The sequence below is a fragment of the Pteronotus mesoamericanus genome, unplaced genomic scaffold, assembly GCF_021234165.1.
Source record: "Pteronotus mesoamericanus isolate MK-2021 breed Mesoamerican mustached bat unplaced genomic scaffold, CSHL_Meso_final contig_25, whole genome shotgun sequence".
In the NCBI taxonomy this organism is placed as follows: Eukaryota; Metazoa; Chordata; class Mammalia; order Chiroptera; family Mormoopidae; genus Pteronotus; species Pteronotus mesoamericanus.
In genome coordinates, this window is record NW_026555105.1 from 11056616 (window position 1) to 11074093 (window position 17478).

General features: G+C 50.8%; 1 protein-coding gene across 1 annotated transcript in view; it reads left to right on the forward strand.

Annotated features, from left to right (window-relative positions):
* The window catches only part of JPH2 (junctophilin 2), a 57399-nt gene that overhangs the window by 20124 nt on the left and 19797 nt on the right, over positions 1-17478 (forward strand). The window contains exon 2 of the mRNA XM_054573721.1: positions 454-1243. Coding sequence (XP_054429696.1) covers positions 454-1243 — 790 coding nt within the window. The remainder of the gene's footprint in view (positions 1-453; positions 1244-17478) is intronic.

Sequence of the window (17478 nt, forward strand, 5' to 3'; positions counted from 1 at the left end):
CTCAGCCTTGTCCTATTTTGCACACTAAAGACCTCAGCATGTTCTCACTGACAGAACTATTCACACCATCATGCAAACCCCTTCTGAGTTGGACGTTTGTACCCTAGTGCACTTGTTTAACCTCACACACTCCCAGGGCCTCACCTGCTTACACAACTTTATACATTGACGCTCTGACTCACATGACCTCACTGTCTTGCACACTTGTGACCTCGCCATGTTCCAACCAATGGAAATATTCACACCACTGCACAAACTCCTTGTGGCTCATCTAACCATGTTCTTGCACACTCACATAACCTCACACCCTCAGAGCCTCGCCTGTTTTCATACCTTCAAACTCCTGGCCCCTCGGGTGGCCTTGCCCAGTCCAGCCCTGGCACACCCAAGTCGCTGTGCACACGCATGGGCCCCATCGTACTGCCCACTGACACACCCTCTCCTCGCCCGCAGGGACTTACCAAGGCCAGTTCACCAACGGCATGCGCCACGGCTACGGTGTACGCCAGAGTGTGCCCTACGGGATGGCCGTGGTGGTGCGCTCACCGCTGCGCACGTCGCTCTCGTCCCTGCGGAGCGAGCACAGCAACGGCACGCTGGCCCCAGACTCGCCCACCTCGCCAGCCTCGGACGGCCCGCCGCTGCCCTCGCCTGCCATCCCGCGCGGCGGCTTCGCGCTCAGCCTGCTGGCCAACGCCGAGGTGGCCGCGCGGGCGTCCAAGGGCGGCGGCCTGTTCCAGCGGGGCGCGCTGCTGGGCAAGCTGCGGCGGGCCGAGTCCCGCACGTCCCTGGGCAGCCAGCGCAGCCGCGTCAGCTTCCTCAAGAGCGACCTCAGCTCGGGCGCCAGCGACGCCGCTTCCACCGCCAGCCTGGGCGAGGGCGCGGAGGGCGCCGACGAGGCCGCGCCCTTCGAAGCTGACATCGATGCCACCACCACGGAGACCTACATGGGCGAGTGGAAGAACGACAAGCGCTCGGGCTTCGGCGTCAGCGAGCGCTCCAGCGGCCTCCGGTACGAGGGCGAGTGGCTGGACAACCTGCGCCACGGCTACGGCTGCACCACACTGCCCGACGGCCGCCGCGAGGAGGGCAAGTACCGCCACAACGTGCTGGTCAAAGGTACCAAGCGCCGCGTGCTGCCACTCAAGAGCAACAAGGTCCGACAGAAGGTGGAGCACAGTATGGAGGGCGCCCAGCGCGCCGCCGCCATAGCGCGCCAGAAGGCCGAGATCGCCGCCTCCAGGTAGGACCCTGGGCTGGGCACAGATGGGATAGGCCCCACTGAGGAAAGGGGTCCTGGGACCCGGCCGCCGAAGTTGCCCTGTCTCGAAGCCTCTTTCTGCGTCTTTTACCTCCAGGGCTTCCTCCATGACCTTTAGAGAGTTAATTGGAGGCGTATCAGGATGTGGTGTCACCTGTTCTCCATCCGTTAATCCATCCACCCATTTACCAGCCCCTCCACGCACTTAATCCTTCCCTTCACCCGAACTTTCTGATATCCACTTGAGCAACCAACTCTTCACCAAACGATTCACCCTACCCACCCACCCTCTCCACTTTCTGTTTATCCATTCAACCGTCCAGTCACCTATCCATCCACCCAGCCACCCATTCGATCACCCAGCAACCCATCCAGCCACACAGTCATCCATCTATTCATCCAACCCCTCTGTTCACCTCTCTTCCCTACTACACGCCTGAACAGCTCCTCCATTCACTCAGCCCCTTTATCCGACTCCGCCTAACATCCATCTGACCCATGACCTGTCCACTCAATTATTTCTTTGTCCAGCCGCATCCATCCACATTTCCATCCCTTGACCTACCCAACCATCCAATCACCCACACATCCAGCCACCCAACCCCCTCATTTTCTACCATTCTTGGCCCGGACCTGGATTTTTCCTCTGGGCTAGTCACGCCAGCCTTTTATCAATCGTCTTTAGCTCTCCTGCCGGAGGGCTTGGGTCCCTGCTCTCCCTCTGCCTGAACAGCTCTACTTTCCTCTACTTTCCGGTCCTTATTTCCTGCTTCCCCTTCAGAGCTCAGGCCAAGCCTGGACCACTTAGAGATCCGACAGGGCCCGGCCCCCTGTCGCAGGCCAACTGTCACCCAGCCACACGGGCATCTTAGAATATCTCACAGCAGCTTGATGCTGCTTATGTGACTTTTTTAACCTACCACTTACAGAGGAGTCCTTATGTGCCAGTCGTCATTCTGAGGCCTTTATGTACATAAACTCATTCTGTCTTTAAAAGATCTTGACGAGGTAGGTACTGTTATTATTTCCTGTTTGCCGACGTGGAGTGAGCTGCAGGGACAGCTGGGGGTGTGTCAGGACAGTGGTAAAGGTGCCCACCTGTCTGTCACCTGTAGCAACCCTGCTGGTGGCTCTAAATGACTTGGGCTGGAGGCTGTGGCACCGTGGTCTTCAGAGTTGAGCAGACCTAGGTTGTCATCTTGGCTCTACCATCTTTTAGCTCAGAGACCTGGCAAATCAGTTTGCCTGTCTGAGCCTCAGTTTCCCCCTCCGTGGCACCACCGCTTCATAGTTGTGTCTCCTTGGCCAAATCGTTTTTCTTCTTCAGCCTCAGTGGTGTCATCTATTAAAATGGGGTGCGCCTGAGGGTTGAAAAAGATGGGTGCAGGCCCAGTGGTTGGTTCACAGTCCGGTTGTGGGATGAGCTCCCTGGGAAGCTGGCTGGGAGATGGAGATTAGCGTGCGGGGAGTTTCTGGGGAGCGCTCTAAGGATTAACACCGGTGGGGAGGGGGAGGCGGCAGGATTGGGCGGAGGGAGTTGGGCTGGTCTCCACAAAGGCCTTTGCCAACCACAGGGGCGTGCTGCAGTGGAGAGGATCTTCAGAGTTGTCCCAAACTGGGGTGAAGGGAGCTGGATCTTTATATCCGCTTGGCTGGATGCAGGCTGCCCTCCGGAAAGGGGTGTGACCCGGGGCTGGATGGTTCTCTTCAGCTAAGAGCGATCCCTGGACAGGGCTGACAGCCGGCAGCACTCTGAACAGCTGGGGCGGGGGGGAGGGTGCAGAAATAAGTCCTGAATGGGAAACTGGGTGGCACATGACAGTATCCGCTACAGTGCTAGACACCTAGTGAAGGCTCAATAAGCTTTATTTGTCATGGTTGTCATTCGATGAATTCATTGGACAGATGTGGAAACAGACCCAGAAAAAGAATGTAATAGGCCCAGGACCACCTGGCAAGCAAGTGGGGGAACCAGGACTTCAACCCCAAGCTGTCTGATTTCAAAGCTCTAACCAGCACATCTTGGTATCTCTAAACTTTGTAAATGTTAAATTGCTGTGAATGTGTGAGCACGTAGTATCACTAAGACGGAAAGAAGGTATGGGTCATTTTCTTAACACTTCTTGGTTAGGGGCAGGGCCAGCTGTATGAACAGGTGATCATATAATTTGTTTTCCAAAGCTGGACACTGCTATGAGTTAAAGGGGACACTTTTTAAAAATAAAACTTACATTTGGGAATGATTTTAGATTTACAAAAAAGTTGCAAAGATTGTACAGAAAGTTCCCACATACCTTCTGTCCATTTTCCCCTAATGTTAACTTCTTATATGACCGTAATAGATTTGTCAAAGCCAATTTGTATGTTACCATTAACTGAACTTCAGACTTTGTTTGACTTTTCACTAGTGTTTCCACCATCGTCCTTTTGCTGTTCCAGGAGCCCATATTGCATTTAGTTGTCAAGTCTTCCTAGTGGCCCCTGATCCGTGACAGTTTTTCAGTCTCTTGTTTTTCATGAGCTTGATAGCTTTGAGGAATACTGGTCAGGTGTTTTGAGGTATCTGTCCTTCATTTTGGATTGTTTGATGCGCTTCTCATAATTAGACTGAGGCTTTAGGTTTTGGGGAAGAAGACCACAGAGTAAAGCGCCCTTCTTGTCGCATCATAACAGGAGCACATGACCGCGACGTGACTTATCACAGAAGATGTTAACTTTGGTCACTTGGTTAAGGTGGTGTCTGCCAGGTTTCTCAGTTGTAAGTTACCATTCCCTGCTTTCCATACTCTGTTATTTGGAATACATTACATTCAACCCATACTCAAGGAGAAGGTTCTGGAGTTAGCTCTATAGGGAGGAGTATCAGTATATATCATTTGGAATTCTTCTGTAAGGAATATTTGTCCCTTCCTCCACATGGGGCATCTAAAATTATTACACTAGGTGTGTATAGTTATGACAGGCGTAAGCAAGGACTGTCCTGGGCTACCCCAGGACACAGCAGGGCTCAGGCCAGCTAAGAGCATAGGCTCTTGATTCGAACGACCATACGCTGCAATTCTGGCCCTTCTGCTGAAGAGCTGTGTGACCTTGCCCAAGTGGCTTCACCACTCTGAGCCCTGGAGTCTCTCTCCTCCTAGTGCTCTTTGAGGCGTGGATGAGCTAATGCCTGTGAAATGCCTGGCACAGAGCGGCTGGCCGTAAAAGCAGTCACTGTCATCATCTAACGTGTTTGATTTTAAAGGTGAGGAAATGGAAGCTTGGGGACAAGGAGGGGTTTCCCCAAGCTCTCACCTGTGGGGGGCACGATCTGGCCCCTCTCTGCCCCTTTGTTTCCCCTGCCCGCCTGCCCTTGAATGTGAAGGTGTTGAGCTCCTTCTGAGAAGGCTGACAGGCCCAAGCTGGGAACCAGGCCTCCAGGGAGAGGAGGTGGTGTTCAGCCCCCTCCATACGGTGCTGCCTGGAGGGGCAGGGGACACGTGGGTTCCTCTTGTGTGAGGAGCGTGTCCTGTGCACCCGCAGGGCAGCTGCTGGTGCGTTTTAAGCTCAGACTGACTTTCCAATTAAGGGAATCTTTGGTTTGAGCAGAAAAGCAAGGTTGTCTCCCTCCTGGGGGCTTTGGTGAGGAACCGGGCCACAGGAACAGGAAGCTTACCCTGCAGCTGCCAGCCGCCTGGGCCCAGGCAGGCCCGGGGTCTCTCTCTGTTGTGACCTCAGGCTCCTTGCCCCAGGTCTGGCTGGGACTTGTCAGCTCTGAATCCAGGGTCAGGACAGCTTTCCCAGAGGGAAGGGAGAAACCTGGCACCTCTCTTCCCCCTAAAATTGGCTATGGCTTGAAAAAGATTCTAGGCCTGCCCTGTCCGGTATGGTAACCGCTAGCCCTATGTGGCAGTTGAGCTCTTGAAATGTGACCAATTTGAATTGAAATGTGCTTTAAATGCGAAACAGACAATGAATTCCAAACACTTAGTAAGAAAAGAATGTAAAGTAACCCATTGATAACTTTTTATATTGATTACATGTTGAAATGATTATATTTTAAATATATTGGGTTAGATCAAATCCTTTTTTTTTTTTTTTTTTTTTTTTTTTACCTTTTGAATGTGGCTACTAAAAAATTGAATGGGTCACACACTCATGTGTGACTCACATTATATTTTTATTGGACAGTGTCATTGCTCCAGACCCATTCAGGCCCTTAGGAAACAGTCCAGTCCCTTCACTGACCAGATGGGGAAACCAAGGCCTGGAAAGAGACAAAGAGGTTCCCATAGCCACTAAGTGGTCGACAGGGAACTAAGAGTTCTGTCTTCTGATTTTGTGGCGAAGATCCCTTTTTGTAATACCTTTTAAGGTCATGGATACTGGGCTGTGGAGGAAAGCTGGGATATTTGGGAAGGTGTCTAAACTTTTCTGGTTGTCATGCCAACGCCCGGATGGATGGCTCCCATCTGGAAGGAGCCCAGTGAGCAGTTAAAGCGGGGCTCTGGCTCTGCCTCTTGCTTGCCATAGCTTGTCTGCTCTTCAGACTTCAGTTCTCTCATCCCTGAAAGGGGAATAGTGACATCTCCCTTGAAGTGTTTTCGTGAGAGTTAAATCAGAGACTGTGTATGCAGCCCTCAGCGCAGAGCAGGAAGCGCTCAATAAATGTGAGCCACTATTGTCATTGTCTGGTATCCTTGTTCTTGTGTCCCTGCAGCAGAGGCTGGGGTTGGCCTGCAGGAGGTCTCGGCTGCCCCAGGGAGTGAGGGTCGGAACATCTCAGGTTTTGTACTCAAGTGGCATCAGTGTGTCCCTGAAGACAGGGCTCCTTGAACTGGTCTGTCTTCTGCTCCTCCACCTCCGCACCTCCCTGTCCTCCCCAGACCAGCCCGCGAAATTCCTAAGGTTAGTGTGGGGTTAGAACTGGTTTTGTGGGTTACTGGGAAGTGGATTCTCAGGTGAACAGGAGCCCGTGTGGTACAACAACTAAGAGCTTAGACTGTGGAATTGAACAGACCTAGGTTTGAACCTGGGTTCAACTTCTTATAAGCTGTGTGACCTTAGGCCAGTTACCTCACCTCTCTGGGCCTCACTTTCCTCTCTACTCCTCCAGCGGGAATTATATTAATTCTTCCTTCGAAGTATGGAGAGCAGAAGAAATAGCCCATGCAAAGGGACTGTGCTTTGAAGGTGTGCAAGGAGGTAGAAGCTGTTCTTAAGAATCCTGTATCATTCTTCACTGATCAGAGCGTGTCCCTTGAGAATGAACTCGCCCTGCAAGAAGGCCCTGTCTTCTCTCATCTCCCTGCAACTGTTTTCCAAACTTGCATCTTCTGCACAATCCCAAATTTTGCTTCATCCATGTACCACTTCTACTTACCACATTTTTTTACTTACCGTTTTAATCTCTATTTTAAAACAACTTAAAAAGATGTACATTTATGGAAAAGGAGGACTTTTGCCCTGGCAGGTGTGGCTCAGTTGGTTGGGTGTCGTCCTGCAAAGTGGAAGGTCGCTGGTTTGATTCCAGGCAGGGCACATGCCTGGGTTGCGGGTTCAGTCCCCGGTTGGGCACGTGCGGGAGGTAGCCAAACAGTGTTTCTGTCTCATATCAATTTTTCTCTCCTTATTTCTCCTTTCCTTCCCTTCTCTCTAAAATCAAAATTAAAAAAGGAAAAAGAAAAGAAAAGAGAGACTTTTGAATCACTGGTCAAAGTGGGAGAGTTTTATCTCAGGGAATTCAGAAAACAGAACAATGTTGTTCAAGTCTGAGGTCAGACTATTAATGCCGAAGGTGTTGAGCCGGAAGTCTGCTTTCCTTTTGCTAAAAAGAAACACTGGCAAGAGGTTGGCAGGTATGACAGAACTTTTGGCACCTGACTGAGGTTTGTCCTTGCCTAACAAGAAGGATGGATGTGGTGCTGCTTCAAGCCGTGTCCGGCGCTGCCAGCTCTCATTTCCAGACCACCGGGATATGAGCCCACCCAGGGCGAAGAGCGCCTGGCCCTGGACTAGGTCTGAAGCAGGGTCTTGGCAACTGCCCATGTTTGAGCCTGTTTATTTAGTTGTATTTAAACCTAGACATCTTTCTTATTTCTGGGTTCCAGGCAGGGTTCTTAGGTCTTTACGTATGTATATTAACTAACTTAATCCTGCAAACCCCCCTGAGGAAGGTACTATTATCCCCATATTAGAGATGTGGAAACTGAGGCATGGCTCTCAAACAATAATGGCAGTACTTTAGCCCAGTAATGGCAGAGCTGGGAGTTGAGACCCCAGAGCCAGGAGACCTGGCTCTAGAGTGCTCTCAACCATGATCTGGCCTTTGGCCACCTTATTTTACCAACTTCGAATTGCACTTTCTCTGTGCCAGGACCCGTGTCGGGGCACTGGGCACCCATGCATCAGGGCGGTCCGCGTGCTCGGGGACTCCCGGCTTGGCGACAAAGACAGACAGGGATGGGGCACCATCAGTGGTGGGTTGGAGGGGGGCATGAACAGAGTAACTGTCCCAGGGTTGGTCTGGCACAGCCCTGCAGGTGGTGGGTGACAGTGGCTGAGAATGTGGCAGCCAGAGAAGAGGGAAAGGTCGTTCCAGGTAGAGGTATGGAAGTGGGAACGTGTGTGGCGTATTTTGGGACAGTGAGTCATTGGGCGTGCAGGGGTGGGTGGAGAAAGAGATTAGAGATGAGACTGGGAAGGCAGCTTAGGGCCAGGTTAGGACGAGCTTTGAATGCCAGGTTACGGAGCTCCAAATTTACTATGCGGCGGGCACTGTTCAAAGTGCATGGCCGAAGACACCTCATTCTCATGGCTGCACATAGAGTTTTTTATTTTTTAAAAACATGGCCCAGATCACACAGCTAGTAAATGCTCGAGCTGGGATTCTGGCGCCAGAGTTTACACTCGTCGCCACGACACTATTCTGCCACTCAGATTCAGTGAGCTTCTCTCTTTCTCTTTGTTTTCTTTTTCTTTCTTTCTTTTTTTTAAAACATTATTCAGAACCACATACTTGTTAAACTTTTAAGGACATTCAGAATAAAAAAAGATAGAAAGTAATAAAGCCTTGCTTCTATTTCCACCTGAGTGGAACCTCTGAAGTTATGTTGTTAACAGTTTATTTACAGCATTCTTCATGTACCTATTCTGCTTCCCCTGCCCCCCGCCCCCGTAACTGGTACTACCTACCTAATGGTCTTCAGCTTGTTTTATTTTTACTTCCTATGTTTTGAGATATTTTCATCTTATGCACATACATCTGCCTTATTGTTTTTTTTTTTAAATGATTTATTTATTTTTAGAAGGAGAGGAGGGAGGGAGAGAGGGAGGGAGAAAAACATCGATGTTCGAGAGATACATTGATTGGTTGCCTCTCATATGCTCCCAACTGGGGGCCTGGCCAGCATCCCAGGCATGTGCTCTGACTGGGAATCAAACCAGCGACCTTTCAGTTCACAAGCCAGCACTCAATCCTTTGAGCCACACCAGCCAGGGCTGCCTTATTCTCTTAAAGAGCTGCGTAATATTCCATAGCTTGGATATACTGTGATTTATTTAACCAGATCCCCTTGGAGATTGAAACCATTTCATGTTTTCATGGTTATAAATGAGGCTGCAGTGAACATCTTGCTCATATTCTTGCTTGTGGAGCTCGTTGAAAGGATGGCTCAGCCAGGCAACTTACCTACTTAGACACCTTCAAGCAGCATTGGAACGCACTGGAAATATCATGCCAATTAACCCAGGTCTTTGCAAGGGGCTGACTCCTGACACATTCAAAATGTAAATTCAACAGTCTCTCTCCTGACAAGGTCCACAGCACCCTTGAGTGGATTAGCACAAACAGTCCCCACCCCCAGTATATGTTCAGTAGTTGTTGTTTTTTTTTTTAATTCTTACCTGAGGACAAGCTTATTGATTTTAGAGCGAGGGGAAGGGAGGGAGAGAGAGAGAGAGAAACATCGATGTATGAGAGATACATTGATTGGTCGCCTCTCATATGCCCCCAACTGGGGACCTGACCAGCAACCCAGGCATATGCTCTGATTGGGAATCTAACCTGCAACCTTTCGGTTTACAGGACAACACTCCGATCAACTGAGCCACGCCAACCCCAACCATGGCTCAGTAGATATTTAAGAATAATCATTGCAAGAGGTGCAATTTATTTGTCTGCCTCGCCTGTCCCTGCTTGCATAGATCTACATTTATGGGTGAAATTTCTAGAAGTGGAATTGCTGAGTCAAAAAGAGCTTGCATTGTAATTGTTATCAGAGCCCCAGTTAACCTCCAGAGGGTAGCACCTAGTTTATACTCTACCCCCCACCATAGCGCACAAGAGGGCTGTTTCCCTCACACCCTCGCCAGCACCATGTATTACTGTCAGCCTTTTCCATCTCTGCCAAGCTGTCTGGGGGCATTCAGGTGTTCATGAGCCCCATGACCATCGTTCACTGCCCATGCCCATGCCCATAGAGGCAAAACTTCGCCCTTGCGCTCTCTGTTGCTGGCCTTCTTCCTGAGATTTCTGGACATGGGGTTCCACTGATGGGGATTAAACTCGCTGGGGACGTCCTTGAAACATTAGGCAGACCCCCCACCCCAGACTCCTGCCCTGCATCACATCCCTCCTTTGAGACTTGCCAGATGGACTGAATCCCTTTGCTCCCAGAGACTGGAGACCGGGGTGAACGGAATGTCCTGAGTTGTCAGAGCCAGACTCTCATGACATACACGAGGCAGCTGCGACTCCACGGCTGGCCTCTGAGCTGAGTGGTCTGGGGAAAGAGCAGAGCTTGCCTGGGTCCCTCGCAGCTGGGCTGTGTTCAAATACAGTGTGTTTGGGGGAGCCAGGCCTTCCAAGCTTGGGGAGTGGAGAACCAGAGGAAAGATCCACGAGCCACCATCAGTCCCTGGAAAACGCCATCAGAGCTGAAAGGCACCGTCAGGAGGATGCAGCCCAATGTCCTCATTTCACAGATGGAGAAACTGAGGCCTAGAAAAGAACAGTGACTCAGCCTCAGAGCAGAGAGGAGCGTAGCCAGAGGGCTCCCGTGAAACCTTGGTTGGCTTCTGGGTCTCATTTGATAAACGAACTAGGAAAGGGGAGGCGGAAAGGAATGTTTTTCTCTCCCCTGCCCCCAGCTCTCTGGAGTGTGCTTACTTACAGTCCAGCTCCATAATCTTTCCTGCTTGATTTTTTTTTAACCTAAATAAAAGAGTTAGAAAACAGGCCAAGAGCCTGCAACTTTGAAGAAAAAGGCCCCTTTGCCCCAGTGCAAGGGTTCCCTCGTATCTCAGTGAAAGGTCCAACCATATGAAGCCAGGGCTTGGCCTCAAGCAGGGGCAGGGGCTCAGGAGTCGATGGAGGAATGGCCCAGACAGAGGTGTTCGACTAACCACCATCCCGAGAATGGTAGTGGCTGCTGCCAGGTACGGGCTTGAGGGCTGACTCAGGGTCAGGCTCCCTGGGTTCTAGTCCTGGACACTTGCTGGCTGCAGGGGCAAGTGACTTCCCCTAAACTTTCTGTGCCTCCATCTCTTTGTCTCTAAGATGGGGTCACATGAGAACCCGCCTTGTGGGGCATAGAGAAGATCAAGTGCTTAGGACAGTGCCTGGCACAGCTCACTGCCCTGTTCTCCTAATTCTCTTCATTGCATCATCTCATTTAATCCTCCCGAGGGAGGTGGCATTCATTCTATGAACCCATTTCACAGATGAGGAGACTCCCCTAAAGCCCCAAAATAACTGGCACAGCAAGGCTTCGAATTCTCTGATCTGGACTTCCCGCCTTAGCCACTGTTGGAAGAAAAAGCCTTTGAGCTGTGACATTTCACGTCACCACCCTGCCTTGGCCATACTTCTGTGTGGCAGAGCTGTTAAGAGCAGAGGCTGGGGAGACCGAGAAATTGAGTACAAACCCCGCTCTGTTGCTTGTTGACTCTGTGTCCTTGGTCTTTTCGGAGCCTCACTTCCCCCATCTATAGAATGGGGACAGTCACAGCCTTGCCTCCCAGGCTCACGTTACGACTAAATGAGATGACATGCGTGGAAGACTTTGCATGGTCTTGGCACTCAGTGGGCGCTCAGTAAGGAGAGGCCTTGGCCTGTGTTACTGTCATTCTTCTTACCACGAGACTCAGGATAAGAGAGGCCAGCAGGCTCCTCCTCCAAGCTCCATCTTCCCCCAGGGAGGCTGTTTTGCTCCCCTGGGTTTCCAAAACCCAGTCTAACTTCCACTTGACTTCCTAAGTCCATACCAGTGAGTCCCTGCCATTAGCAGAGGAGCTAAAAATAAAGCCCAGCCTTCAAATCCTTCAAGTAAACACCCAGCTCTCTAAAATTAGCTCCTTTGCCGCAGGTTTCTGGAGCCAGGCTGGCTTGAGGGATGGAACTTGCTGAGGCTGGCGGTCACAGCCAGGCAGGTCCCAGGCCAAGTGTCCGCATCACCCCACCTGGCTGCGGAGCCTCTGCTCCTGAGGGGGAAGCAAGTGCCCCTTATTTGTTTCCAGCCTCTTTTCTGTCTCTACTGCCACCAGCTCAGCGCTGGCCACCAGCCCCTCTCGCTGCACCACTGTCTGGCCCCAGCTCTCCACTCCTCTCCCTGCCCTGTGTGCTACATCCGCAGGAGTGAGCTTTTCAAAATATAAGCCTGACCATGCCCCTCCGGTGAGCAAAACTTTCAAAGGGTCTTTAGTTTGGATTCCCTTGAAAGCAGAACCTGAGACAAGGATTGGGGTGCAGGTAAGCTGATTTGGGAGGTGGCGCCAGGAAGGAGGAGGGGAAGGCAGTGAGTGGGTAGAGGGAGACAGGGAAGAAGGAAGAGCCAATACAAATGGCTGTTACTGAGTCATCACTGCAGGCCACAGGCTGGGACCTCGGTACAGAACACCCCCCAGGTTGCGCGCCAAGCATGGGGAGGGGGTGAGCAAAGCGTTAACCCCTGGCTCCAGTCCCCCATTCACTGAAGATTTCCCCGGGGCACAAATGCCCCTGTACTTAGAGCTGTGCTTGCGCTCAGGGTGAGGGGGCAGGGACCTCCCACAGCATCAGAACAGGCTCTGGGCAGAAAGCGGAAAACTGTCTGGGACAGTGGCGGCACCAGCGGAACCGTCCTCCACAGCTGTGGGGGAAATGAGGGGTAGAGTGCGGAGACGTGGCATGGGCGTCAGGGGTGTCTGTCTTGAGAAAAGTTTCAGGTTCCTTTGGCCCACAAAACCCTGCCCTTCTCCAGCTCATCCATCAGCCCGCTTCACACCGCTCCCCCGTCACTCACCGTCAGCCACGGCTCCTGCAGGTGGCCGTTCTCTCTTCTGCCTGTGGTCCTTTGCACATGCTGTTCTGTTTGCCTGACACGCTCTTCCCTCACCTCATTCATCAGGCCTCACGCAGCTCAAATGCTTCTTCTTCAGGGAAGCTCTCAGCTCCCATCTAGTCTGGGTTCCCTGTTTTATGCGTCCCTGGCACACTCTCCCTTCTCATTGTTTTCCTGTTTGGTTGTGCACCACATGAGGACAGGGACCCTGTCTGCCATGTTCGCTGCCAGGTACCAGCACCAGGCACAGCACCCCGCGCAAGGGCAAGGCTCAGGAAGCATGGCTGAGTGGCTGGTTATTAGGTCCCAACCATCTCACAGTAGGAGGCACCTTCCATCGGATTCATTTAAACCTTCGAACCCATTTGTCAAATATTTATTGAGCACATACTACATGCCAAGTAGTGTTTTGGGCGCTTGGGGAAGAAAACCTGGAGATCCTGGCCTGCATGGAATTTACATTCTAGTTGGGGAGACAGCACAGCCGACATAATAAATCACTGAGCAAGTTGCTTCTTTAAATAAGTGGTCAGGGTAGGCCTTCTTAAGGGTGACATGAAGTAGTTGTGTTGGCCAAGGGGATGTCTGGCGGAAGAGCAGCCCAGTACAGGGCAGAGCAAGGCCACAGCTCCAAGGTGGCGACATGCCTGGCTACTCCAGGAACAGCAAGGAGACTGGTGTGGCGGACGTGAACTGAGAGAGAAGGACAACAGTACAAGAGGCCAGAGAGAGTGGGCGGGGAGCGTGGATTTGGGGACTGATCACTATGCCAGTATGGGAGCCTCTAGCCACATGGGGCAGTTGAAGTCGAAATTGAATGAAATGAAATAAATTAAAAGCTCCATTCCTCAGTTGCCGTAGCCACGTGTCAAATGCCCGAGAGCCACCGTATTGGATGGCACCGATATAGACCATTTTCCTCATTGCTCAGAGTCCTAGTCAACATGCCTTAGCAGGGCCCTGCAGGTCATTCATTGTAAGGCAACAACCTTGCCCATGCATAACTGGGCACATGTCCTGGGGTCCTTTCCTCACCTCCCAAAGTGGGTATGATTAAAGCATGCAAGGCCATTTGGTCCAGCCCCAGACAAAGTCAGAATGCCTTTCCCGGCATCCTTGCCAAACGGTCCTTCTCTTACTGCTTCTCTATCTCTAGGCATGGGAAACTCGCCTCTTTTTGAGACAATCCAGGCTAACTATGGACAGCCCCGACTTTTGGATTTGCTAAAACTGGAAGAATGTTCTGCCTCTTTGTAGTTCTAAGCACTGGCCCCACTTCTGTCCTCGGGGACTGTGTCCTTTAGAACTGAGGTCAGCGGCGTGTAACAGAACCTGCCCATAGTGTCTAAGCCACTGGGATTATCTTCTCATAGGAAGATCAGAGAGGCAGCTTCGTGGTGCTCTCAGGGACTCACTTCCACCTGTCTGCCTTTCCCTTCTGCTCTCCTTAGACTGTGGCTTCCATTCTTTCACTCAAACATGGCCCCCGGATCCCTAGCTTCACCTCCGCATTGCAGGGCAGAGCTTGAAATGCCACAGCTTCTCTTCATGGGAAGTGAAGCTCACCCAGGGGTTTGGAGCTCATCCTCCAGAGTGGGTGACGTTGTCTTCCTTAGATGCAGGGAGTCTGGGAGGTGAATATTTTTAGCTTTTTAGTTGGACACATTGCTTCCGTAAACAAGATTAGGCTTCTGTTCGTGGGGAACAAGGGGAGAGTGGATATTTGGTGATCACTTAGCAATGCCTGGCCCAGACATCCCCACAGAGATTTAAAAGGTTGTGATCTTAACCCCAGGAGTCTTCTCTGATCTAAACTCCTCCAGTCCCTTCCTCAGCCTCTGTTTTCACGTCTCCCCACTTCCTCCATTTTCCGGTTGGAGATACGGAGGCACAGACATCATTTAGTGATCACGAGCACAGGTTTTGGGGTCAGACAGCACTGCTTCCTCCGGCAAGTCACTTCCCTGGGCCTCAGTTTCCCCACCTGTGGCATGTGGTGGAAATACAGTGCTAACTGCTGAGGGTGATGCGAGGGAAAAATGAGATACCCCACGTGAGATACGAACCACTGTGCGTGGCACACAGTGATCATTCAAGAGTCGCAGTTGTCATTGAAACTATTAGTGCTCTTTCTTCATCAGTTCTTTCTGGTGTTGTTGAATGAAGAACCGGAGAGCCCATACCAGTTGAAAACTCCGCTGGGATGGCCATGGTGTCTCTGAAATTGCAGAAGCCACCCCTGGGAGAGCCCCTCTCCTCCTGGGGAGAAGGGGTGCGGAGTGGGAAGGGCTGCAGTGGGAATCCGGTCTCCACAGCCACTTGGGCCACGCCCCATCTTATTGCATTGCTGCTGAGGTGCGGTTCCCATCAGCCCTGCTCGTGAAACCCCACCTGGGAAGGTGGTATTACCACAGGGTCGCGGCAGCCCACTGCCGAAACCATAGCCCCACAGGGGTGCTGTGGTCTTGCCAGGAGCCTGGCCGGGGGTGGGGTCCCTGAGCTCTGACCCACCCGGTAGAGGGTCAGAAATGCCACCGAGGGGGCCCTCTAGAAGGGAATTTGTCAGAGACTAACTGGGGGTAGTCCCCGGGCTCCAGACCAGCAAGATGCTTCCCTGGCCACCCCTACCGCGATGGATACAGAGACAGAAAAGCTACTCAGGAGCCCTCATTATATCTTCCTTTATTTTAAAATAGGTTGCACGTTCACATGGTTCCAAACCCCAGTTATAACAGTATGAAGTCTGTCTTCTTGTCCTGTTCTCCCTGCGTTGCCACCCACCCACCCTATAGGCAACTATTACTTGCATTTTCTTCCCTTCCAGAGTTACTTTATGCCTATGTTAAGGTGGAACTTATGAAATGGTTAATATGTGACCATGTTTGACTTACAAAGTGGCAGCTCCTTACAGTTCCACCTAAAAATAAGCAAATGGACATTTAGGTGCCAGTTTTCTTCTTTCTTACAAAAAAGGTAGCCTATTAAAATACTATTCTGAATCTTTCTTTTTTCTCTCCACTATGCATAGATCAGAGGTCTTTCCGTATCTTTGCAAATGAAGAACTGCACCAATTTTTAACACCTGCATAGTATTCTACTATGTATAATACATAATTTATTTCATTAGGCCCCTGTTGTTGAACAGGTTTGTTCGGGTAGTTTCCAGAATTCAGCTCTGTTGGGAAAAAGCTGTACGTCCACTCATCATTCCACCCATGGATCAGTATATTTCTGGGACAAATTCCCTTAAGTGCAGTCACTGATCGAAGGCTCTCTGTAGTGGTTGTTCTGTTTTATCTTCCTCTTCACATGGTAGGAGGGTGAGAAGGCCTCTGCCACTGGCTGCTGAATGACCTTGGGAAAGTCCCTACCCCCTTAGGGTCTCTGTTTCCTGGGGCACCGCGCTCTCTTTGCCTTGTCCTTGGGAAAAATAGCCATCCAGATCTGCCACTAGCTTGGCCTTTCCCACGCCCCAGCCTTGGGCAGCCACCGTTGCCGTGGCTTCTTTGGGAGATGACTTCAGGCTCGACTGAGGCCAAGGCAGCCCAGTGAGGTCAGCCTGGAAGAGCAGGCAAAGGGGGACCAGCACAGGCAAAGGCAGGAGTTCCTGAATGCCAGTCACTGATGTCCCTTCCTGAGCCATACCATATCCATGTACTACCTGGGTTATTATTTCCTTACTACTTTAAAGTCTTTTAACTTGACTAAGCCTACATTTATTTTCATAAAGGAACTTTAGTTCATTACTATACATAGAAACCAGTGTTAAAGAGGAGTTAGCCAAAAAACAAAACAGAACAGAACAGAAAACACACACACAAAGATAATACAATGAAGCCAACACCATTAAGCCATCCCTTGGTTCTCACCAGAAGCTCAGATCAAGGCTTCTTGCTGCTCTGCCGTCTGTTAAAAAAGGAAATACAGGAGGCTCATCAAAGACATACAAGCACCAAATGAGACTTTTTCATTGATGAAATCAGGATGGTTGAACTTTCACTTCAAAGGAACAGTGATATCCAATGAGTGTCCGAGTACTACCTGTCATTTTTGGTCCTTACTTTAGAGACACTGGCCTAGAAGGCAGATGTCTCCTCTCTGTTTTCCACAAGCCTCAAAGCAAGAGGAAACACAGACATAGAGCAGATCGAACACACGTTTATCGCTCACGCAAAGTCAAAGATGGCTGCTGTCATTAGTGGGCGGCTCTCCTTCAAGCAACGATGCAGAGACCCAGCCTCCTTCGCTGGCATGGCTCTGCTGTCGTCAAGGCGAAGCTTCCAAGGTCTTCCCACTCTTCCACTTCAAGCCAGTGAAAAGGGAAATACACATGGAAGAATGTTAAGAGGAAGGTTTTTATTGGCCAGGCCTGGAAGTAAAGCAGGGCATGTCCTATCAGTTTCCATTGGTCAAAGTCCAGTCACATGGCCATGCCTTCCTGCAAGGGATGCTGGAAACAGTTTGGGCATGTGCCCAGGAAGAGGAGGGAACCCGGTTTGGTGAAATGCTAAGTGGTTTCAGCCCTGGCCCCTTATCATCTGCCTCTGTCTTCTGTCTTCATTCACTCATGACTTTGTCAGGCGGAAGAACCATTCTGTTTCTAAAACATTCATTGTGTGAGTGTGTGTGTGTTTTCACACATTTTTATGCATTGGCTCCTGCACTTCCCTCTAGAACAGCTTTCGCTCTCTTCTTTCCTTTCTTTTCTGGCAGCTCACACAGAGGTGAAAAATAAGACCATAGCCTCAGAATTTAAAGTAAAACTTTGTCATTTTCCAAGAGCTACCCACAGGGAGAAGAGAGGACACTATACACAACCTGGGGTGGGGGGGTGTCTTCAGCTCCCCCAACTCCCCCATGAGCAAATTGCAGGGGCTTTTTTTACATTTAGATGCTGCCTGAGATCCACTGCAAGAA